This window comes from Vicugna pacos, chromosome 2 (genome assembly GCF_048564905.1).
Source record: "Vicugna pacos chromosome 2, VicPac4, whole genome shotgun sequence".
Classification (NCBI taxonomy): Eukaryota; Metazoa; Chordata; class Mammalia; order Artiodactyla; family Camelidae; genus Vicugna; species Vicugna pacos.
The window spans coordinates 12,858,325-12,884,374 of record NC_132988.1 but is presented as its reverse complement, the minus strand read 5'-3'; the positions used below and the strand labels follow the sequence as shown (position 1 = coordinate 12,884,374).

Sequence of the window (26,050 nt, the reverse complement as noted above, 5' to 3'; positions counted from 1 at the left end):
CAAATACCTTCTCTCCATTTGTAATAACATCCCATTATTGGTATTTCTATTTCTAATTCTTTCTAATACTCCCTATAAAACAAAAATCAGTTCATTTTATTACTACACATCTGAAGATTAATTCTGCAGTAATACAAAGATTGTGAGGAAAGTTTCACTACAATTAATATAAATATGTCAAATTTCTCAGGTGAACAGCAGACTAAATGTACTCACTTTTGTTGTCTTTGTATAGAACGGGGAGGAGAGTTGGTGAATAGGCAGGTCCACGATACTACTAGAGTTTGTGACACTGTTACTATGTGTATGTTCATCTTCCCTGCTACTGTCATCAGACTGATCAAAATCATCACTCTCCTGGTCCATTTCCTCCTCCTCTTCATCCTCCTCATCTTGTTCGCCAGCATGCTCCTCATCCTCCTCTTGTTCTTCTTGGTTTCCCGAGGAGTCCTCATCTATGGAAATAAACCGATTGTTGTTTTCTTCCAATTGTCCTTGCTGGGAATCATTTTGGTCACCAGGTCTAGGTTCTGCTCCAACGACTTCACCATTCCTTGCAGTGTGCTCCTCGTCCTGTTGTCTTAGCTGCTGCTGCTGTTCCTCCTCTACCACACGATTCATCTGTTCCTCATCTGCCTGGCTTGAGGAAGGGTTCCCTCTCAGAGAGCCTCCAGTTCGTCGTCTTTTGCTGCCCACAGAGAGCAGTTCCTGATTCATTTCCAAAAGCCAGCTTGCTACTTCTTGAACCTTGGCTAGACTATCAGAAGATGCAAAGGTTTTCACATTCTGCAGGGGGAAAAGGGGGGCAAGAAAAAGGTTTGTACAATCTCCATTATCTTTTACTTTTATGTTATATGTCTATATTCCAAATTTCATTAAAGATTATAAAAAGTATCTGATGCCCCTGAGGCATTAAGATGTTCTTTAGGAAATCAATACAGAACATTTACATTATAAAAGTTATGAGACTTTATAAAGATATACACAAAATCATAGAGTAAACAGCTTTATTTTAATCTCCTTTTTAAAATAATTTTAGAACAAAGGTTACAGTTTAATTTAGTTGCTTTGACCAATAAAACATAATCTACCCTGTAAAACAATTTTAAATTTTAGATCAGTAGTTCATAAACTATAACCTTTGTAAAACTTCCACAAAATGTTAAAAAGGGTACTTCCACAAAATGCTAAAAAGTGTATCACAAAAAAACTATTCACTGCTCAGTTAAGTTCAGGAAATGCTGAGATAAACCAAGATAAAAAGGCTTTTTTTTTTTTAATTTTAGGAATTTCCCAAACTTATCACAGAAACTTGTCTTTAGACAGTTTTTTGACAGGTATCAAATATAATCATTATAATTTTCATTTTTCACAATGAATATAAATCAACTGAACATCAAATAAATAAAAATTTTATTTCAAAAAAAAAAGAAAAGAAAAAAGTTCGTAAGTTCATACCCTCTGACCCAGTAACTCCACTTCTGGCAATCTATCCTAAGGAAGTAATCCTAAAACAGAAAAAAAATTATGCAGAGAATGCTCACTGCTGCTTTATTCACAAAAGCAAAAAATAAAAATAAACATAAATTCAAATAATCAAAACCCAAATGTTCAAGACAAAGAAACCCATGATATTAAATATATTTATGGTGCAATCCCTAAACATGATGTTCATTTAAAAAATCTGTGAATCAAAACATGGATGATTGTATTACACTACCCTAAGGGCAAAATGCAGGAAATTATATAATCATAGCATGACTTTCAAGCTGTATAAGGACTAGATAGAAGACAACAATTCAAAATATACACTGCATTTGGGCAGTTGTACATAAGTGCTTTAATTTATTTTTTACCATATTTCTCAAATTTTATATATCAAGCATGTTTACTTTAATGTTTTTTAACATTGGCTCTAAAATTTGACTTGATATAGAATCTTTTCATAACATTCATTCTTAAATTTCATCCTTTGCAGGTATCTATATGTACAGGTTTGAGGTACATTAAAAAAAAATGCCAACACACTACACAAGTTCATATAAAATTCCTTTTAAAAACATCTTTAAGGTTTATAAGATATAAGAAATATAATAAATATAATACCCTTTTTTAAATCATGCCCTAAGAGTAACTACATCATATCATAATGATCTTATCCACTTCACACCTTGCCACTAGATGATCGCCTCCCAGAGGTCTACAGTTCTCACTGCAAGCTCTAAGGTGAGGTCAGTAAGTCCTAAAGATAGTTTTAAAATAGCAGTATTTCATTTTCTTTTCTATAATCTATAATTTCTAAGAAATAAGCTGTACTGTGGGGGAAAATTCTTAAATTCTAATCACACTAGAAGTGTAAATGTAGAAAGAGAAGAGTTCTAAAGATGGACCCCTGAGGCACTCCAACATTCTAAAAGAAGAGGAGTAGCCAGCAAAGATGACTCAGAAGGAAAATCAAGAATGAGTGGTATTCGTGCAGCCAAGCTAAGAAAGCATACCAAGGAGGAGAAAGTAAATAATGACAGCTACTGCTGTAACTCAGGTAGGATGAAGGCAAAAAAACTGACCACTAGATTCAGTAACCTGGATATCACCAGTAATGGGAGCAATTCTTGTTAGTAAAGTCTGATAAAAGTAGATTTAAGAGACTGGGATAAAGGGAATAGGGATGATGAGTATGGACAAGCCTGGAGTTTGATGCAAAAAGGAACAAAAGAAAGGGAGTGGTAACTGGTAGGGGAAACGGGGTCAAGAGAAGATTTTTGATTCTTTAAGACTGGAGAACTAGCAGCAGATCTGTAACTGACAAGAATAATCCAGCACAAAAGAAGTTTATAATGTAATGAAGAAAGAGAAGAGATGGTGAAGTGATATCCTTAAGTAATTAAAAAGGGATGACGAAAAAGCATTCTAAAGTAGAAGAACTAGTTTTAGTTAGAAAAATGGATACTTCATTTATGGTAATAGGTGGAAAAGCAAAGTGATATTATATAAATACTTTAAATTTACTTCTTTTCACCATATTTCTCAATGTGGGAACAATTCTAAGTAGGTGGGTTTTTATAGTGGTGGGAGTCTTTGGAAGTCCTCGACTCATTCCTTCAATTATTTCTTCCTTTGGTTTTTGTTTTTGTTTTTGTTTTGTAAAATAGAAGAAGCAAGGTTATCAGCTGAGAATGATGTTTGAAATTTGAAGAGAAAGGAACGAAATAAGTCTTCTAGGGGAAGAGGAAGGAAACTTTCCTTGGTGCAAGAGACTCTGATGATCAAATGTAATCAACAAACTGCTATAATATATGCTTCATGTGGCTTTAAAAGTCTAGTGGTTCTTATGTACAACTCTGGCAAGCACAATATAAAATTTATCTTCAAGGCAAAAGGTAGAGTTTCTTAGAAAATGGAATATATATATCCATTGTTTTCAGAAGATAAACTACAGGAAATAAAGATCATCAAAATCTTGCTAGCTAGTACATGTCAAAGACAAACTATGAAAACATCACAGGAAATCAATTTAAAAATAACATGCAAATTGCCCTTTGTGTGCCCAACCTAACAGGCATATTTTTGTAAGAATGAAACGGGTTCAATGACATATTAAGAGCAGCTTACAAAATGAAAAGACGAGAGAACAAAGGTCATAAATCACAGAGAATGGGTGTTAAGAAGGAAGGAGACTGTTGGTAAGCAGCCAGTCTACAAACAAACAGAAAGTTTACAACCAGCATTTCTAAATAGTACTGATACTGGTTACCAATGAACACTTCTGTTAACCAATTATGAATAATAAATTCAAATCATTATCATTGTGTAATGTTAGTGTTATATTGAGGGGAACACAGAAGAAATGTCTTAAGTCAATAAAGATAACTGACTCATATTTACAACGTGGCGTGTAAATAGCTTTCAGAGTAATACAGATTCTTATAGACAGACCTGGTCAAAAGTGATTAAATACAAGTAGAAGAATCAGATTTAAAGCACAGCCAATATAAAAAATACAATGACACAGCTAAAAGTCAGATTATAGGAAATCCAGATTATTTGAAGAGGCTGAAAATACCTACTGACAGACTTACATAAAAATTTTTCCAAGTAGCATATTTTATTGAGTTGGATTTCTCTGACCGATTTCAGGAATGGAATATGATAATATATAGAAACTAAGAGAAAAAAAATTCATTTTCTGTTGGTATTAAATTTAAACAAAAATAGTATTTTTAGAAAATAAGTTTTCTAATAATAATCTAAATAAGCTAATGACCTAATTAAATTAATAAATATTTATCTAGTAATTAATAGGAAATCAGAATCAACTACTAAATACCTTTAAGGGAGGAAAAACTCTTTAAAAAAATAGCTTATAAAGTCCCAGATTAAAAAAAATCAAGCACCCATAATCTAAAACTTGAAAATGCCATACAGGAGAAGTTAATAAATGAGGTATTAATAAAAGCACAATTTTGCTTTTTATAATCCTAATTTTAAACTTTTTAAGAGAAAACTTTTTGCATCATTTAGGACACTGTCATACGAAAATCAAACATAAACAAGCAGAAGCCTATATCCTTTAAAAAACTATGTAAAATTTGAGGGTTCTCTTTTATTTCTTCTTACCAGTATATAATGTCAAACTATATCAGATACACGACTTACGTTTTTATCAATAACCAGTGAAATGGAACTTGAAATCAGTAAAACAAAATCTGATGGCTAATATATTTTGACATTAAATTCTATGATTTCCTGACAACTGGGCATGATGAGAATGAAAATGATTTAAAGTTCAGGAATAATACTGATAAAAGAAAACCAAAGAAATTTTAAATTGAAAATGTTCCTCACTTCACAGATCAAGCAATCTTGGTTCAAAGAGATTAACTATTCCTCAAGCTTGCTGGCTTCAAGCTAGCTTAGAGCAAAGCAGGGACCAGAAATTGACACTCAACTGAGATTTCTTTCATGTGCCTCAATCTACATAACTGCATATGATAAAGTCCTAAAAGAATACTATTCTCTAACATTGCTATTGCCTTCTTTTCCAAAACCAGAATCACTACAGCCCTCAAAGATTATTACTCTAAAACAAATACTCACTGGGCACTCAATATGCTTCAGGCACATATTAATTTCCTAGAGGATAATGTTTAGGAATGCTTCTTTACAAGTTAATGACTCTTAACCTGACCAGAACCCACAGTAAAATCAGATTTTACATTACAACTCTGTGTGTATATATATATATGCAAACCTAAAGCAATGGTTTCAGAGAGAGGGAATAATGAAATGTTTCAGACGCCTAAAGTCTCCCTAAATCACTCCTCTTAATTAAACACCATCCCTTTCATTGTTCTCAGTCTAAGAGTGTTCTAGAAGAGCCTCCCTCATCACCTGGAGTTCCCTTCTGGCCACACCACGTAATAATTCTCCAGCTTCACAGTATGAACTCTCCAGATGTCAAATTAATAATTTATTAATCACTATGTTCAAACTGATTAAAAGAAAGTATCTGGAATACACACTTTAGTCATATCATATCACTCTGCTATTCAAAATCCACCAGGAGCTTCCCATCTTCACTCCAAATAAAAGTCAATTTTTCCAATGGCTGTCTGTTAGGCCCTGCATAATCTACGCAAATCCCACCACTCTGAGCTCCTATTATACTGTTCTCCCTTTTTCACATTGCTCCACCCTTTCTGTCCTTGTTCTTTCTTGAAGAGGAAACTATACTGCTACCTCAGAGACTCTGCGCTGGGCACACCCTGTGCTGGATGCTCTCCCTCATGTATCTGCATGGTTCTTCCCACATTTCCTTCAGGAATATTCAAACATCCTCCAAATGACACTTTCCCTAATAATCCTACTGAAAACAATCACTCCCTTGCATCTCATTACTCCCTTCCTCCATTGGACTCCTCTACAGCACTGAGAGTGTCTGTTACATAATGAGTGCCTATCTGCCCATCCATCCGTTTCTTCATGTATTATCTGCCTCTTCCCACTAGAGTTTAAGTTCATAAGGAAAGAGATTTTCCTTTTTCACCACTATCTTTGGCACCTACAAAAATGCTCGGTTCAAGAGGTCCTCAAAACACTTATTTAGTGAGTAAATAATTATCCAGTCTTTTAAAGCTGGTCTTGTGCTGAGCATACTTTCCTCACCAAAGAAGAGCTATAAACCAGATCACAAAAACAGTATCAATTATTTTAAACCCATTTTTTTAAGTTGTGGTCTGTACTGAACAAGTCCCTTGTAAGACTCCTGAAACTGATAGGGTATAAATCTAGTATCTTAACATTTATTTATAAATTATATTCTAAGTCATAAAAATAATTTTTCCCTTTATCAAGTTTCTTGTTATTTTTAGCACATGCTATGAAAGATGTGACTAAGAAGATTAATACTTCAAAAGCATATTATCTGTTGAGTAATTCTAGTGCCACATCCCCTATACTGCAGCAAACTGGGAAATCCTATGCAGAGCTTAAGGTGAAAATCTTTCAGGGGCTGCAAAATTGGCTGAACAGATCCCTAGTAATGCAGATAAACAAAAATCCACACAAAATGAACAACATGGGGAGCATCACACAAGTGTTCACACAAGCAGCAAGTATTCATTAAGTTTTGGTTCTGAACTGAATATTTTAAATCCGCATGCCTCATCAATCCTGTATATTTTTACCAGAAAGGATGCAAAACACTGTTTCTCAGTCCACCTGACAATATGTATTTTTTATGTTATTAAATATATATTTTTGTTTTGACCAAATTTAATTCCTTGTTGCCATTCAACTCCACTGCCTTTGCCATCTCAGTTTACTTCCATTGTAACTAAATTTTAAACTGGTTGCTAAATCCCACTGGATCTTTCACTATTTTTGTAGCTTTTAACATTATTGAACAAGCATTCCTCGCTTCTTTACAACTCTCACCTCACTTGGTTTCCCCTGGTATCACCCCTTTTCTTGGTATTGTCCCTCAGGCAGCACTGTTGTTCTCCACTGCCAGCTCCTGCCTTCTCTGCAGTTTCTTTGAAACCTCAGGTTTTAATTATCACACAGACGCTAATGACAACCAATTCTAGCATCTCCAGCCAAACTCCTCCAATGAGCCTATTAGTTTTACCAAGGTAGCCTACAGTTACCCCAAATTCATTATTTTAAAACCCAACTCCTGTCTTCTCCCTCTCTCTCACACACATATATGCCCACATTGTTCACAGGTCCTCTTAACTATTTCTCTCTCAGTGAATGGAGCCATATCCTAGGCAGTTGCAGACTTAAGAAACGCAGAGGGCTCTTCCTCTTCTACCTCCTTCTACTATCCCCTCCCCTCAGCAATTCAGTCCTAAAGCCCTTAAGTGGAGCCAAGCAAGTGAGATACGTGAGTGGGAGGCAGGATGGCAGTCCAGCAGAGGGTGGTCAGTGCAGCAGAATGAGGAGGGCCTCCAGTACGTGAGGGACTGTGTGAGGAAGGAGCCTGACTATGAGAACAGTGACAAGGGATCTGCACTGTGAAGCCCAGCAGGTAAAGGCAGGGCAGAATGAGAACTTCTCTTTCGGTAGGGGTGCCAAATGGGAGCAGAGTAAGAAAGGTGTCTGCACCGCAGGATGGTGTTGGAGCCCAGTGGGATGTGGAGGGTGTGGTGGTCATAGTGAGGACTTGCTCAGATATCTGAACCTGCTATGACGAGCAGAGCTGCCAGACCACTTCCAGCAGCCTCACCCGGAAATCCACCACAGCGGTCACACCAGCCGTGCCTCCTCAGGCTCCATCCAGCAAACGACTGAGCTTGGTGGGAATGCTCTGACAGCCAGCTCTGGATGGGGGGCTCCCTGAACCTCAAAACTTGTCTTGACATCTGTTTCTCTGGGGACCTGAACTAACACTGAAGGCATCCATGGACTGGTGTCAAACACACTTGGGATGAAATAAAAATGTTCTGAAAAACACTGCAAAATGGTTAACTTCACTGAACAAAGGTCATTTCATTCTGGAATACTTAAAGAATATCTCCCACTACATAAAGAAATCCAGTGGCTCAGCAGAGGAAAAGTTCTCAACAGGGTATTTGAGCTGAAAGGGGTCCTTTTAAGACAACAGAAGAAACATTTTGTTGAATACTTTGAAGATGAAGAATGGCTGCAGAAACTAGCCAATTTAACACTCTCCAGTCTCCGTAAGGTACGAAGAAAATGCTTTTGACTTCAAGGAAGAAGATTCTTGGATTTAAAAGGAAAATACACTTTTGGAAAACATCATGTTACAAAAAAAGAAATGTTGAAATGTTTCCACTGCTGCTCGGGCATGAGTGCAGAAGACAGCAGCAAGTTTCAAGTCTTATTGGAAACCACCTGGAGAAGCTGCAGAACAAAACCAAACTGATTTTCCTTCCCTTTCAACACATGTGTATCACTGGGCAGGAACTCTTCCTCTTAATCTTCTGACTGTGGGAAGGTGACTTAAGAAAACAAGGAAGAACCTGTAGTCTTATACATTCAAGATGAGTTTCATTGACCTGCCCGGACAAGCTCTGGACTTCTGTGAAGAAAAGAATATTCTGCTATTTACAAAAAGCAATGAACATTATGCTGCAGTTTCCAACTTCTCACACATCTGAACAATCTTCTTCTATGAACATCAAGAGTAGACTAAGAAATGGTCTCATTTCAGTTGAAAAGGAAATTTGCATGTACTGGCTTATCTCGTGTTTGACCTTGAATTAATATTTCTGATGCAAAAAACAAGACAAATGTACTTTTTACATTAAAAATGTAAATTAAAGAGGTAAACTCACAGTAAAGAGGAAAATATAATTTCTATTTTTAAGATTCAAAACAAATGCTTTTATGCACATTTGAGCATATAAAAGCAGTAATTTTCTAACTGCTAGGACTAGATTTGAGCCTGATCATGTCACTGAATAAGGAACTGTTTTTTCAAAGTCTTAAATAAATTGTGTCTTAGGCAATATTTTTATATTCATATTGCTTTGGCTTATGGTTTTAGTTGCTTTACTATTCAACAATGTCAATAAATTTTCATGTTGTAAATAACATTAATTAAAATCAATTTACAACCTTCATTTAAATTAAATGTGCTGAGCCTACATTAAGAAAAATTAAGTCCCATTTTGGTTTAAGCTAGTTATATGAGATTTATTATGTTTCTTAAGAGTTGGCAAAATTTATGAAATGGTAAAAGAGATTAATTTCAAGGAAAGTAAGCTAAGCTTAATTATCAAGGGGTTACATTTTCCCCCAAGAAAAGCTGGCTAAAAAGGTATTTTTAGTTTTAAATACTGGGGGAGGGGAACTACTCTTGCACACACTGTATCTCATTCGGAGCTCAAACAGTAAAAATCTGTGGTAAGGCCTATTTAGACAAGGTAAAAAAGGTAAAGTAGTAAAGTTAAAAAAAAAAAAAGAAAAAACTGGAGTTTCCTCAATCTGCTCTATTAACTTGTATTGCAGCGGATACCCTCTGTGGGAAGGGGGGACCACAGAAAAAGAAGAGGCTGATAAATTTGCCAATATAAACATATCCACAGAAAAAGGGCATTCTGTATTCAAAAAAGCACTGAAATTATCAACGAATCATATCTACAATTTACCGATCAAGCTAATGTACTATGAGCTGCAGATACAACAATTTTTACGTGGAGGTTCCCAAGATCAGAAAACTATTTGAAGTGTTTCCCCAGTGTAAGAAGACTGAGAAAACCTGAAAGTGAGCATCAGTAATGGGACAAACTGAAATCATGTTTTCCTAATAAGAAGCAATGAGAGTGACACAGCATAACTTCTGTGATGTTCCTGTCAACAATGCATAACCTGCATCCACTAACGAGGAAACACGAAACAAACCCAAATGAAGGGTCCCTGTTCAAAACAACTGACCTGTAATCTGCAAAAGTATTATAGGAATGAAAATAAGCAAAAGATCAAGGGACTGTTCCAGATACATGATAACTAAATGCAACCCATTATTCTGAATAGAATCTTATCCTTATATGAGATACTATTTGAACAACTGGTGAAACTCAAATGGGGTCTGGGGAATAGACAATCTAATATACCAATGCTAATGTCTTGATTGTAATGGTTATATTGTGATTATGCAGAAGAATGTCCTTGTTTATAAAAAAACGGATATTCAAGTGTTTGGGGGTGACGGTGCACCATTTTGGCAACTTATCAAACGGTTCTGGGGTAAAATAAGTTCTTAGTACTGTACCTGGAACTTTTCTGAAAGTTAACAAAGTGGGGAAGGAGAAATCTGGATATCATTCTGGTTCCCATCATCCCAACCACCACCTTTGCCTGTCCCCACATTCTTCTCACCCACTCTTATCATCACTAAGTCCTCCTACATCTACCTCCTAAGTAGCTCTACAATCAACCCCATTTTTCTAGTTCTGTTTAATAAGCATGTATCATCTGTCTCTTGCCCAAGCTATCTGAATAACACCCCTAGTAATTTCCCTATCTTTTGTCTCCCACCCCACCCCATCTACCCTCTGTGCTGCTGCCAGAAAGTGAAATGTCAACAGCTCAGTGGCAGTTTCTGAACTTTTTACATGCTAAACCCTTTGCTCAAAAGAGGGCAAAATATTAAACAGGTGAAGAGAGAACTTGTGAGAGAAGGGGCGGGGGGATAGTGTGCAAAGACAGAATTAGCAACACAAGAGTGATTCTGCAAAACTTACAAATACTACTCTGGAGGATAAATCTAAACCCCTAAGCACAGTGCACAAGATGTTCCTAAATTGATCTCACCTCTATCTATCTTCAATACATCTTGGTTTGTCTTTATACTGTTTTCTCATAGACTGTAAACTAAAAACCTTGGTGATTACAGATTTTTAAAATATAAAAATGGAAGTGTCCATCTTAAGCTGTCACCAGGTATTTCTATTTCTTTGTAGTAGTCCAAGAATGAAGTTCCACTGAAAAAAAATTCTATTGAGCTAACAGATCCTTCCTACAAGTCTTTTAGGTGGAGCGGTGCTGTCATCATGGCTCAGAGCAGGGGGGGTGTCGGCTCTGGATATGAAAGCTGAAATCTGGATGAGAAAGGTAAATGATAACAGAATTCAGTCATGGAGTAATTCGGTCATTTACCATTCAAATACTGAGTGGAAAAAACAGGTGAATGACAAATAGTTGAGTAAAGAAGATATAAAAGGGTTGATAAACATATGAAAAGGTGCTCAATAACATTAGCCATCAAGGAAATGTAAATTAAAACCACAATTTCCCATCACAAGAATTACAACCACCACCAAATGGTGAAAATTGGAAACAACTGAAAACTCTCATACATGGCTACTGGCCACTGCAGTAAACCATTTGGCAGTTTCTCATAAAAACACACACTCTATGAGCTAGCCACATACACTCTCAGGTACTTACCCAAGAGAAATGTCTACAAATAGGTTTGTACAAGAATGCTTATAAAAGCAGCTTTATTCAGAATAGCCAAAACTGAAAACAACCCAAATATTCATCAAGAGAAGAATGGATACATTGAGATGTATTCATACAATGGAATAGTACACAGAAATAAAAAAGAATGCACTTCTGATGTATGCAACAACAAAGATGTCATAAACAGAACGTTAAATAAAGGAGGCCAGACACAAAAAAGCAACATTATATGATTCTACTTACATGATGTTTACAAATACACAAAACTAATCTACAGTGATAGTAATCAGAAAAGTAGTAGTTGCCTAAGTGTGGACTGAATGGGATGGAGTGTGAGAGAAATGTGGGGAGTGATAGAAATTCTGTATCTTGACTGAGGTGTGTTGGTTATGGTTATATAAACATACGTTTGTCATAATTCATCTGTGCATTTCACTTTATATAAAAGCACCTCAATTAAAAATGTGTAATTAATTGAAGACAATGCAAACACTTCTCTTCCTTCCTTGACTCTCCCACTGTTAGATGCTGAAGAAGGTTTAGGTCTTCTTTGCTCTGGGCCTAGAACTGGGACTTCCCTACACCCATACCAGATACTATCACATCAGAGCGCCAAGACAAAGGCCAGAATACTGATTTTCCCACTCCAACAGGCAAGGAGGCAGCTTCCCCAGGGCCCACAACTCCTGGCACTGAAGAGTCAGCAGCACACTGTTCACTGTGAACTGTGCTGTAGGGAGACTTTGGAATGAAGAATATAATAGGGTCACATGAGCAACTGGACTTGAAGGAACAACATCTGAAGCCACTACACAAAGAGCTGGTGATCACAGGACCAAAGAAAACCAGAATCTGCTAAATTTCAGAAATAACTCAGCATCTTTAAGGAAAGCCTCAACACCATCACAATGAGCAAGTAGTGACTCAAATTCTTTAGCTCTGGCCTCTCTGCTGCCTCACTATTATTTTACAAATCTAGTGACTCTGTTTTTTAAATAGTGTTCACAAACTAGTGAGCATAACTTTAGGTTGGCAACTATTGTAGAGCACAAGGGGAGAAAATGTTCTCTTGTTATTTACTTTTTAAATTTAGGAATCCTAATGAAAAGATGCTCAACATCACTGATTGTTAGAGAAATGCAAACTAAAACTACAATGAGGTATCGCCTTACGCCAGGCAGAATAGCCATTATTAAAAAGTCACAAATGATAAATGCTGGAGAGGGTGTGGAGAAAAGGGAACCCTCCTACACTGTTGGGAATGTAAAGTGGTGCAGTCACTATGGAGGACAGTATGGAGATTCCTCAAAAAACTAAAAACAGACTTATCATATGACCCAGCAATCCCACTCCTGGGCATATACCCAGAGAAAAACATAATTCAAAAAGACACATGCACCCCAATGTTCATATTAGCACTATTTATAATAGCCAAGACATGGAAACAACCCAAATGTCCATCAACAGATGACTGGATAAAGAACATGTGGTGTACACACACACACACACACACACACACACACACACACACACAGTGGAATACTACTCAGCCATAAAAAAGAAAATAATGCCATCTGCAGCAACATGGATGAACCTGGAGATCATCATTCTAAGTGAAGTAAGTGAGAAAGAGAAAGAAAAACACCATATGATATCAATCATATGTGGAATCTTGAAAAAAAAAAAAAGCCAGAAAGAACTTATCTACAAAACAGAAACAAACTCACAGACATAGAGAACAAACTTATGGTTACCAGTAAGTAAAGAAGGTGGGAAGGGATAAACTGAGAATTCGAAAATTGCACCCCTTGGGGAGTGATGGAAATGTTAGCTATCTTGATTGTGCTGGTGATTTCATTGGTGTATACATCTATCAAAATTCATCAAATTGTACATCTGAAACATGTGTGGTTTGCTGTACAGGAATCATATCACAATATAGGTGTTAAAATAAATTTAGGAATCCCAGTCTCATTTGCTATTGCTTGATCCCCCCATGCCTGGGTCCCTGGGATGTTTTAGTCAATATGTGTGCAATTAGGACTCAGGTAACTCTTGCCTGGTTTTCCTTTCTTGCTCTCTGAGGCCAAACGAGCACCTCATTTAGATGAATATGCCAGAGAATCACTATTCACAGGTTGACTCTCTGAAACAAGCATTCCATCTTCCTCTTCAAATTCTTGGCAGGAAGGCTGAGTGGACATATTGGGGGAAGATACTGCCTGACTGCACTGCACCCAGTGCACCTTCCGAAAATGTGCATCTGAATTGAAAAAGAAACAATATTTAAATTCTAACATGTGCCAGGCACTGGGGATACAATGCTGACCAAAGATATAAGCCCTGTAACCCAAAAAGCAGAGTACAGTGGCTATAAAGATACTGTTTTTTTTAAAAAAATATGAGACAACCATCTACCCTAATCAGACCTTTGTAAGATATATAGACGAGAAAAACTTCTAGAAGTTATATAATCTTAGTAGGAACCGGGTAAAACAAACTTCACTGTAGTCCATTTCCATCACTACACACAAATGTCTACAGTGAGAAAAAGCATCCAAAAAATAAATAAATAAATAAAAGCAAATCCATCACCATCACTAACAAAATAATCAAACATGTAAAATACTCATTTTAATACCAAGAAACAATTACAATACACTTAAAACTATTCTTTCTTTCTTTTTTAGTGAAGACTAAGAGCTACTATTTTTTAAATAGTAATAACTACCATGATTTCCTTACAAAGATCTTTTCTATTTATAATGAAATAAAGCAACACTGTCGTGATGATTCAATCAGTAAACTAGATCCCTTATGTAATGATCTGTAATTTTTCAGACAAGAAATTTTTAAAATTTTTCAGGTTATAGAACAGTATTTCTGGACAAACCTAACAAGGCAGTGGTTGTAAAACACTCTCAAACTTCCAAACACCCTCAATTTCAGTACAAACAATGCTGTGTTGTACACTCAATCTAAAACTAAGAGGAAGCATTGTGGGTCGGTCACAACTCGAATTCCTTATCACAATGACGACGGCCTAAGGATTTTACCACTAAACTCAGCCATTCAAATAACCGGGAAGACAATAATGGTGGTCACTGCTCTCCAAAACTGCTGATTTTCAGATCTGTTTGAAGGAATATCTCTTAGAATTTCCAAGTTTCTGGAAAGGATTCCTTCATTCTGAAGTTATTCCTCTCACCTAGACAAAAGTAGGTTAACTCAAAAGAATAATAATAATTAATTGAAAGTCATAAAAAACATGCCTTAATTTTTCTACTACAGCAGTTCGATTACTGCAGACACAGAAACTAAAATATTAATACGGAATCTCACAGGCGAAGAAGTCTGTTTTATATTCAAACTAGTAAAGATATTCCCACCACATTTATGTAATCAACAAACATTACAGAGTGCCCACTAGGGACCAACTCTATGCTAGGTACAGCACATTCATTTAATCTACAACCCTGACATCGTCACTTCCATTTTACAAAACAGGAAATAGCCTCGGACTAAGGTCACTTAGATTACAAAGATTTACAGTTAGTAAGATTTAGTAACATGTTTGAAATTCAGACATGTCTGAGCCAAGGTTTATGTTCATTCCACTAGACCGACCTGTCTTCCAACGTGGCATAATAAAAATCTTGAAGCACCATGAGAAAGGGCACAGGTGACAGTAACATGACACTGCTGCAACTATCTCTTTCATATAAAAGCTCCTCCTGAGATAGGGACCATTCTCCTTTCTCAGAGCCCTAAACATCACCTTTCTTCCAATCAGGTCCTTAATACTTCTTAAGAGTGAAAGAGGTTCTCAGACCAAAAATCTGAACACTGCTGGTCTGGGTGGGCAGGTATGTTATAAGCCATACAAAGACGAATAAATTCTTGAGCTGGAAAGCTTAAGACTATTCTTATTTAACCCCCTGATTTTACAGCTGTAGAAATTGAATCTAGAGATTTAAAGGCCCTGCCCAAGATCGCAACAGCTGAGGAAGGGAAGAGCTGAATTAGAAGGCCTCAGGTCTGCTTACAGGTCATAAGCATGGTATGTGAAAAATGGACCTCAAAGGGTATGGTATATAAGAACTAACACAGATCAAGCGCTTATATCAGCAGGTGTTCAACAAATGCCAGTGTTCTGATGAAAGAGGACCGAATCTCTGCTTAAATCCTTTCCGTGATCGGCAGCCTCCACGACCTGAGCAACACATTGTACTTTTTGATCAACTTTATACTTACTTCTTCCTTTACTAAAGCTGAAATCTCTGTCCTTGAATTTCTACCTGGCATGGCCTCCCTGGTTGCCACATAAATCAAATTTAATCCTATATGCTATCTAGCTTATTCTTCAAACATAACCACTCTAATTTCACTACATAACTCTTGACGTGGCAAGATTTTAACTCCCCCACCACCCTATTTGTCTTTCTCAAAGAGCTCCAACTGACTGCTTCCCTCCAAGAGAAGAGATATCTGCACTCCCAGGTTCACTGTAGCATGATTCACTGCGGCTATGATATAGAATCAACCTAAGTGTCCGTTAATGGATGAATGGATAAAAAAGATGTGGTGCATATACACATACATACATATACATAGAAACAGAGAAGAAAAGTGACTGCTGGGGGCTGGGGAAAATACGGCAAGGTTGGTAAGAGGGTACAAGCTTTCAGCTATAAGATTAACAATGTCTGAGGATTTAGTGTAAAGCAGGGTGACTATAGTTGATAACACTGTATTATAAAATTGAAATTGCTAAGGGAGTAGAATTTAAATGTTCTCACCAAAAGAGAGAGAAATATATGAAGTGAGGTAATGAATGTGTTAATTAACTAGATGGGAAAATTCTTTCACAATGTATACGTATATAAAATCACCACAATGTACACTTTACATATCTTAAAATTTTACGTCAATTATACCTCAATAAAGCTAAAATTAATTTTAATTTTAAAAAAGAACATTCTGATAACCCAGAACCCCCCTAGTGTCTTAACAGAAACTAGCCTGTTTCACCCACAAGGATAGCCACTATCATGACTTTTAACACCAAAATTAATTTTTCCTGTTTTTGAAATCCATATAAATAAAATAATACATTTATACTCTTGTATAACTTGTGTCTTTTTTAAGGTTTATTTCTGTTTGTTTTTTGCTCAGCATTATGCACTCTCATTGCTATATATAGTTTCTATAGTGTAAAAATACCAATGGTAAAAATACCATTTAAAATTTCTACCTCTGATGGGCATTTGTATAAGATAATCAAGTTTGATAATTGCTGTTATTTGGAAAAATCTGTACTCTTCATATGTTTGACAAATTTTTATTTCTCCAATTAAATTTTTTTAATTACAGTTGGTTAATCATCATCGACAATTTATATAATTTTGGCTTTCAAATATGATCCGAATAGATAAACTAGCATACTCTGGTATAATACACCATTACTACCTTTCCTAAGTGAACTATGATATAGCACTAAGGAATCAAATAGCAAATAAGGGAAAGCATCTCTTTATAAAATCATTTATGTTAGTAAATGAAAAAGAAATGAGAGAATTCAAAGACTAACACTCTGCAATCTCCAATAAATTAATGGATGGAGGCATTGAATATTAACAGCTGCTAACATCATAGAAGGAAGGACACCAGACTCTAGGTGACTGACTTTTAATGAAGTAACACCACACCCTGACAGAAGAATCAAACCAAGCCCAATCAAGCCTCTGGATCCAGCTGCCAGTTTGAGGAAGCAAAAAGGATGGATGAATGTGCTAAACTGTACTATGTGTATGCAATCAGTCAAATCCAGACTGAAAAACAGATCAAACAGGTAAATTTCAAGAAAGGTATGAAAAATGAATCTGTAGACTAAAATAGACTTAAGAGAAACAGCTAGCCTTTTTTAAATGGTCAAGATTAAACATTAATACCTAGGGAGACATACTTCAGTAAGAGAATCATCAACAAAAGGAAGTGATTTCTGTAAGAGTAACTTCAAGGAAGGGAAGGGGCTATGATTGAGTCAGGGCACATGGAGGATCTTCTGGGATAGTTGGCAAACTTCTATGTATTGACCTTTGTGGTAGCTATAAGAATGTATTATCTAGCAATATATTAAAAAAAAAAGCTGACTAATAAATGGACAGAATATCTGAGTAAACATTTTTCCGAAGAAGACATACAGATGGCTAACAGGCTTCTAAAAAAGATGCTCAACATTGCTAATCATCAGAAAATACAACTCAAACCACAATGAGATATCACCTCACACCTGTCAAAATGGCCATCATCAAAAAGTCAACAAATAATGTAAACTGGCAAGGATGTAGAGAAAAGGGAACCCTAGTACACTGTTGATGGGAATGTAAATTGGTGTAGCTACTGTGGAAAACAGCATGGAAGTTCTTCAAAAAAAAACTAAAAATAGAACTACCGTATGACTCAGCAATTCCACTCCTACATATATATCTGAAAAAAAAAAAACAAAAATCAAAAAAAAACCCCACTAATTCAAAAAGATACATGCACCCCAACGTTCACAGCAATATTATTTACAATTGCCAAGATACGGCAGCAACCTAAGTGTCCATCAATAGATGAACGCATAAAAAAAGATGTGGGGGGAGGAATATTATTCAGCCATAAAAAAGAATGAATTTCTGAAAAGAATATGAAAACAGATATATGTATATGCATGACTGGGACACTGTGCTGCTGTACATCAGAAATTGACACACTGTAATTGACTCACTTCAATTGAAAAAAAAAAGGAAAAAGGAAGAACGAAATTCTGCCATTTCCAACAACATGGATGGACCTAGAGGGTATTATGCTTAGTGAAATAAGACAGAGCAAGACAAATACTATCTGTTACTTATATGTGGAATCTAAAAAATAAAATGAATGAATATAACAAAACAGAAACAGACTCACAGATACAGAAAACATAGTAGTAGCTACTAAGGGGGAGAGAGAAGGGAGTAGAGGCAAGATGGGGTAGGGGATTAAGAGATACAAACTAGTATGTATAAAGTAAGTTAACAGTGATATATTATATAGTACAGGGAAATATAGCTGTTATTTTACAGTAACTTTAAATGAAACATAATCTATAAAAATTCTGAATCACTATGTTGTAGACCAGGAACTACTGTAAATCCACTACAGTATGATTAGAATCTTTATGATTCTAATAGAAACTATTTAGGACAATATTCACTCACTGCTCCTACAGCAGCATAACAGCTGCCAAATTTGCCAAAAATTTAACAAACTTGGGAATGCAACATACAGCTTGAAGCCAGTTAATTTACTTCTAGACACCTCTTCATTCCATGATTCCACAAGCAATGTTCAGAACAGTAATTCACTTTTGCAGCTGGGTAATAAGCCACAGCTGCCAGACCACTGGGCTTTTCTGGATTTCTTCTAATGTCAAAGAAATCCAGAAAAGTCACTTAATTTTGATGAAATCTTTAGTATCTCAGTTTAGAGTTACAAAGTTTGATTCTATTTTTCTAAAATTTAAAACTCCTGATTATATTAAAGCATAATCATAGACACTCTTTTCAGGTGTATGCTCTACTCCTTTTCCTTACCATTCTAAACAAAGTTTAATTAATCAAGAAATTATAACAAATTACCAAGTATGTGCCAGGAAATGAAGCAGATCTATAACATATAAAAAACAACAATCTTGCCCTTAAGATAGCTCGAAATCTAGTTGGAGATATAAGTAAGTACTATTTGTGCTATCAAACAATTACTTGGTTTTGTGTTATGCTCTGGATAAATAAAAGAAGTTCTAAGAAGGAAGAAATCCTGTGTGACCAGAAACATGACCCAGCTCTACACATGAAAGACACTCAATAAATACTAAAAGAAGGAACAATGAATGAAAAAACTGGTACAGTTGTGCATACACATAGAATTGAGTAGGGTCCTCAACAACCAGCAAGACAAAATCTGCTCTTCGCCAAAGAAGAGCCCTAAAATCTATATACACACCTGCAATATTTCATTGATTCTAAAAGACACATATTTGTTGTCATATCTCACTTCTCAGAAATTGATGGCATGCCGTAATTTAAACAGCAGCATTTTTTCTTTTCTAATAGTTAAAATAAATGTGTACCTCAAGTTTCTTATATTTGATCAAACACATCAATTGATTCTAAACAAATGTTAGCATATGTAATATGATTTCAAAATCAATCACTTCTACATGCAAATTTGGATCCGTAATTACAGCTTTTATTATAACAGCTCAAAAACTTAATGAAAGCCAATGAAACATTGCAATGTCAAATCCTATGAGTTCTGAATCTTAAAGTCAAAACATAAAAGAACATAATTACAACCACTACAAACTCATGTAGCACATCTTCCATAAAATCTAGAGCATGCATATTCTCCAACGTTACTGCAAATGGTACTGTGAGGTAAATAACCGCACATAATGTAAAAAAATCTCAGTTACAGAAATACTGAAGACAGTCTTTCTTTTTTACACTAAAAGGTAGCAGTCTGGGGAAAAGAAAATAATCTTTGTTGCTATATTTTTATCTATAAATAGAAAAATAAAATGATCACCATCTTAACAGGTAGAAATTTTACTGAAAAAACAAATAGAAAAGTGTTAACTTCATATTAACCAAATTAATTTCATATTCATTTATAATTACTCTAAAGGAAAACGCTTATAATAAACATAATGCAGTTAACATAAAACAAGCAACCTGGCAATATTTTATTTTGACTGAGGGAGATGCCATGTTTTTTCAAAAAATAAACAATGAATTTGCCAATGCCTGACTATTATCACGTAGCTAGGGAAACATTTTATAGTCTTGGAAAAGTGCAAACAGGCATGAATTAAACTGCTGACACAGCACCCTTCCCTTGAAAGCAGCACTAGTCTAATTAGAATAGGAACTTACATCAAGGAAAGAGCTTCCCTACCAATCTTTTGTCATTATCAGCCTCAATATCTTTATAGAACAGAATATGAACTAGTGAAACATTAATCAATTAAGGAAAGAATAAACCTTAAATCAGTAGGAGAACCTGCATGTATTTATGCACCTACAGGTATGTATGTGCGTGTGTAGGAATTATGATAGTCAGGACAGGAATTAAGATAAGAATTACATAGTCAGTGAATCTGACTTTTGCTACATACAGGGATAGTCATTTAATCTTTGCAGTCTCAAGATTCATCACTAGAAAAGGAAGTAAGTTTGTTGAGTATCTGCTATATACCAACCACTGTGCTAGATGTTTTATGTAAATTATCTCAATCTCCAAAAGAATCCTACCAGATAGTTAGTATTATCCTCACATAACCAAAGCTCAGTCACCTAAATTTGATTCACTTGGCCAGGCCAAACTCCAAAGCCCTTTTCCTTTACTACACAGTACTATATAAATATAAGCATGAACGTGCACAAATACAGTCCAATACATGACTGATGACACAGCAACGGGACAGCTAGAGACAACTGTCTATTTTTCTACATAACATGTTTCTGTACTGAGAATTAGTCCATTCTTTCATCATTAAGGGATGAGATCAGTATAATGTGAAAGTCACATTGGTCCAGAAAAGAATTTTCTCCAGCATAGTAATGTTTTAAAGCCATCAGGGATGAGCTTTCTCACAGAAAGAGCCTTAGCAATATATGATGACCTTCAGGAAAAAAAACCCCTGAAAATCCTGTGGAAGAGAGCAAGCAGAGGCCGGTTAACAGCTTCAAGAACTGCTAGGATTTCTACAATGTCAGACTATCTGGCCAAGCTGTGAGTATAAATAAGCCATGAAAATATTTCTGCATGTTTACCGTAAAAAAGGGGGGGGGCGAGGTGGTGAAGAGGACAGATAAAGAAGGCTACATCCTGGATAAGAATTTTTAATTTTGACGATTTACCTTAAACAGAATTGAATGCCCTTGTGGACGTACATTTCAAAGGAGAAGACTAACTGACGTTGGGTGCAAATGGTTAGTTATATCAAAATTTTATGAGAATTGTTACCAGTTTTGTTAGTACAGAGATTACAAAGCTGCATAGGCCTGAGTGGCTTGTCCCTATTTTTAGGGTATGATTTTGCAGAATTTCAGGTTTTTTCCAGAGACATATATATTGCTTTACTAGAGAACTCCCAGTATTATGGTATTTAAGAAAATCCGGTGTCACCACCTGCTTTATTCAGACCCAGTCTAAGTTCTTCAGTATTTGCTGTTATGGGGGAAAAACCAACATATACTGAGAGTTTAAGTAAACTTTATTGCTGTTAAACACTTAAGAATTACTTCGTCAAACCAAATCATTGCCCATTTTTATCTTTGCTTTGAGAAATAATAGTTAAGAGTGAAATACTTGGAATAAACAAAAACCAGAAAATAACATTTAAAAATACAGATTATATTAACAGAATTAAAATATATGATCTCAAAATTCTCAAAATTATGCTAAATTATAAATTCTACTATATACTATGTACTAAAAAAACAAATATTTTGAGTCAGTTTTTAAATTTTTTTTTTAAATGCCACAAGGAGGATGACATTCATTACAATATTCATCCAGGTTTTCCCCTTAGGAGTGATCTTTTTATTAGTCCACAGACAGCATACTTGAGATTACTTCCCTTTTGAAAATGTCAAATTATTAAGGAGAAAACAGTATTTACCAATATTGGTCACAGAGAATACACTTTACTAAGCTGACTTCCTCATTTAAATCTCTCTCTGCAACATGTGTCTAAGATAACATTAATTCTTTAAGAATGTCAAATCCTAATCAAATTTTAACTCTGGTAATACAAGTTACTAAAAGTTATCAAAAACGGAAAGTTATTAAATTTCCACTGTGATAAAACAGAAAACAGGAACCAAAACTAAACAGTCCTACGTAAAATAAATTATTTAACAACTCGAACTTACACTGCTAAGTATTTTACTCTCCTCATTGAGATGACTGAAGATTTCAGACCTAGGCTCCTGTCAATCTTCTACCTCTCAATCTCAAAAGGTTTTGTTTCTTGACTCCTCCTTCCTTCTCTCCTCTCTGTGAAGAAAAAAGTGATCCCTATCATTTCCAAGAGTAATATCAGTCCTTTTGATTTTGTCTGCACCATACTTCCTCCAGAAAAGTGCTCTATTAATCATTTCCCTCCTGCTTAAAGGTTCAACTGCTTTAATCTCACTGGTCTCTCTTTTGTGAACATTCTCAAGTACGTGACATTGATTCTTGAATGGAAAACAATGTAAATGAATGAAGCCTTACAAATAAGAAGCTGCCCTAATCCAACTCTATGGATTCAAGAAATAATAGAATTCAGTTTTCTTTTCAATTCACTCTTTAATAAAGCTCTAGTCACAGAATAAAGATAAAGGAGAAAGCAAAAGTCAGTATCAAAATGTGTAATAAGCAAAGGCCATATAGCAATGATTTCGATCTTTACTTTTCAGTAACCAAGGACTTCTTGGCTACTCCAAGTTGTATCTAAAAATTATCCCAGATATGATTTTAAGAAATGAATTTTAAAAGATACTTTAGAGAATGGACTGCCTATGACTTTCAACAACCAGTCAACACTCCGAAATTTAGGAATTAACTGCCTATACAGTAGAGACAGTATGTTATAAACCTTTGCCCTTATGCTTACTTATTTTTTCTTTTAAAAAATTAAACCAATCTATTTCTGAAACATTATCTTTAAAAGGGTAACACTGTGATTTTTATTTACTATTTATCACAACTTTCAGTGTAAAGAGTAAGATTCCAACCCTACCCCCACCCCCCACCCCCAAGTACTGTAATGAAACCTCAATCAGAATTCTGAGACTTTTCCTTCAAAGTTTGTAATTTTACACGTTTACAACTTACATGGATTGGGGGAAAAAAATTAGAAAATTAGGAAAACTTGTAAGTGTGGAAGCAAAAGAGAAACAAAAAGGATACACTCGAAATTTCTCTATCACTATCACACCCTTTTCCAGCCTCAAATAACTTCTTCCTCAGTTACTTTCTTGATTATTCCCAACTTATACAAAATCTAAATCATATCCAATCCTATTCCTAGACACTAAAGGAGATCACTTATCATATATTAATTATAACCGTCACACAAATCTAATCTAACAGCATCCTGATCCAACAACAAGACAAAGCTGTAACATAGTAAACTACTTTCTATAAACCTCTATAGGGCTAAACCACAATTACTCATGTCATTTTGTGCCTGATACACATAGTTCTGATTTAAAGGGATAGGACACAATGTACTGTAAAGCCTAGAGTAATGATTTTGCTTGGCAAAGAACACAGGGATAACGTCTAGTAAATCCAAGACTAAAATCTATGGCCTTTAGACCCAACTCACTATGACAACCTGCTTCTCCTTAGATGCATTCTCTTTCCAGCTCCTATAGGATCTCCCGTTACCTAATTCATGTAAGCAATTCAGTAACTATGAAATGCTCCTCCTTCTTACAGGCCTTTCCTTCTCTTCCCTAAAATACAGTTGCTTTTAGGTTTCTGACTTTTCCTTTCTCATTCTACACACCTCTTCAGACTATTATATCCACCCTCATAGCTTCAACTACCACGTACGGTGAGAGTTCTCAATGTCATTGGAGTTAAAGATCACTGGAAGGGGCAGGAGTGCTTGTTAAAATGCAGATTCCTAGGACCTATGACAAGAATAAAATCTAAAACTCCTTCTAAATTTAACTCTTTTAAAACAGCTTCCCAAGGACTTCTCGCCAATACTCCCCAAAAGAATTAACTAACAACTTTAGGTTCCAACAGCTTCTATTCCATACCTATGTTCTGAAATACCTTAACTTTCTTGTTGTCTATCTTTCCCAATTAGGACGGTAAACTCCCAGAAGGCCATTTTTTACTTCTCCATTTTATGATTTCCAGTGGTTTGCATAAGAAGTTAGCTATTAGCAGACTCTCAATAAATACCAGAATCACACATGTACTGTCCAGATTAGAAGATAACAAATGACTAATCAAAAACCATAAATAATTACTTATTATCTGCTTTGCTCCACTCTTTGATAGTCTGAATTAGGAAGGCTTATACTAGACTTTCTTGTTTCCCAAATTATGAATGCATATCCAAATTTCAGATGGTCCCAGATAAGATCAAGGATAAGAACATGGGCTTTGAAGTTAGACACCTGTGAAGTAAAAACCTAGATCCACCACTTACCATGATCTCAGGGAAGCTTGTAATGGCTGCAACTCTAAAACGAATTTTATAGTTAATAAACAGGTTTTAGGTGAGGATTAAAAGAGATAACATATATAAAGCACCCAATATCTGGCATTTGGTGATAATTAGAACATGGTAGATGTTATTCTTACTAAGCCATAATTTTTAAAGGAAACAAGGCATATGAAGGTGGGAAGATAAAACTTCCTTTCAGATATATTTTGGTAACTTTTTTAACTAAGATAATACACAGATTCTATTTTTTAAAAATCTACTTAGCATTATAAATTAATTAAACTGCATTATTTATAATTAATTTAACTATAAAAATTTAATGATTTTTAATCAACTTAAAATTTTAAGCAACAACCTAAACCAGAGCTTTTTAGCTTAAAGAGTCTACCCAACCAACTCTCACATACAGTAGTCGCTGGTCTTTAGGAGCCCAGTGATAAAGAAAAACTTATAAAATTGATGTTTTTCTTTCTTTTCTTAAAGCGTATTTTCCATTGTAGATTTCAATCCAATCAAAATTTGGTAGGTGGGTACAGGTACAAATGCACATTTGCATAAATATACTCAATAGCAAATAAAAGAGGTAAGAACTGGTATAGACAGGTCCTTTTAAGATTTACAAAAATATTACTTGCTGCTTGCCACAGAAGCTTAATAGTTATTCCAATAACTGGGTTTGTTAGCATCTTTTGACCTTACTATAAAGGTCAAATCTAAGACCTAGTAGAAAATTTGAAAAATCTAGATGTGTAAAAAAGACATACTTTAAATTATCTATAAATCCCATCATTCAAAGATAATCACTTTATACATTTGTTGTATTTGCTTCCAGTCTCCCCCTCTACAATGTGTAACAAACACATATTTTCAAAACTGATGTCATAGTAGGTTAAACTCCATGAAAATGCTGGTATTCAACCACTGGAACTACAAAAATGGCAATTTCATATGGTTCAATCTAATACCATATCCACCACATGTGTATGGATGTGTAAGTATAATCTTATATTCTTCTTCTGAGAATTTATACTAAATCATGAGCATTTTTCTACATCTTCAAGATTCTTCCCAAATATGACATTTTAAGGCTGCACAGCAGCCCAAATAAATGAATATAATTAACTCATTTGACCATTTCTCTGATGTTTGAAACTGAATTATTTCGGATTTTTCACAATTACAAATGACGCTGGTATGAACATCCTTGTGCCTGAATCTTATTCTATAAGTCTCTGACTTATTTCTGGTAGGACAAATTCCTACAAGTAGGCTTACTGAGTCAAGTTCATGAACAATTTAAATATTACTTAAAGATATTCTTAAAATGCCTACCATTAAAAATTTTACATTCCC

The 26,050-nt window shown here is 35.2% G+C and overlaps 1 protein-coding gene and 1 long non-coding RNA gene across 5 annotated transcripts in view; one reads left to right on the top strand and one right to left on the bottom strand.

Annotated features, from left to right (window-relative positions):
- The window catches only part of FBXW7 (F-box and WD repeat domain containing 7), a 198,575-nt gene that overhangs the window by 87,414 nt on the left and 85,111 nt on the right, over positions 1–26,050 (bottom strand). For 2 of the 4 annotated variants that reach the window (XM_072975613.1, XM_031692611.2), the window contains one exon: positions 217–786. In XM_072975613.1, the coding sequence (XP_072831714.1) occupies positions 217–717 (501 nt within the window). In that variant the 5' untranslated portion in view covers positions 718–786. Of the gene's footprint in view, positions 1–216; positions 787–1,458; positions 1,509–13,492; positions 13,697–22,397; positions 22,522–26,050 lie in introns of all 4 variants that reach the window. The other 2 variants (XM_072975603.1, XM_072975593.1) reach the window with 2 other exon arrangements.
- Positions 2,235–3,302, top strand: LOC140699900 (uncharacterized). The gene is made up of 2 exons (XR_012078151.1): positions 2,235–2,542; positions 3,153–3,302. It is a non-coding gene; the product is annotated as an uncharacterized lncRNA (long non-coding RNA).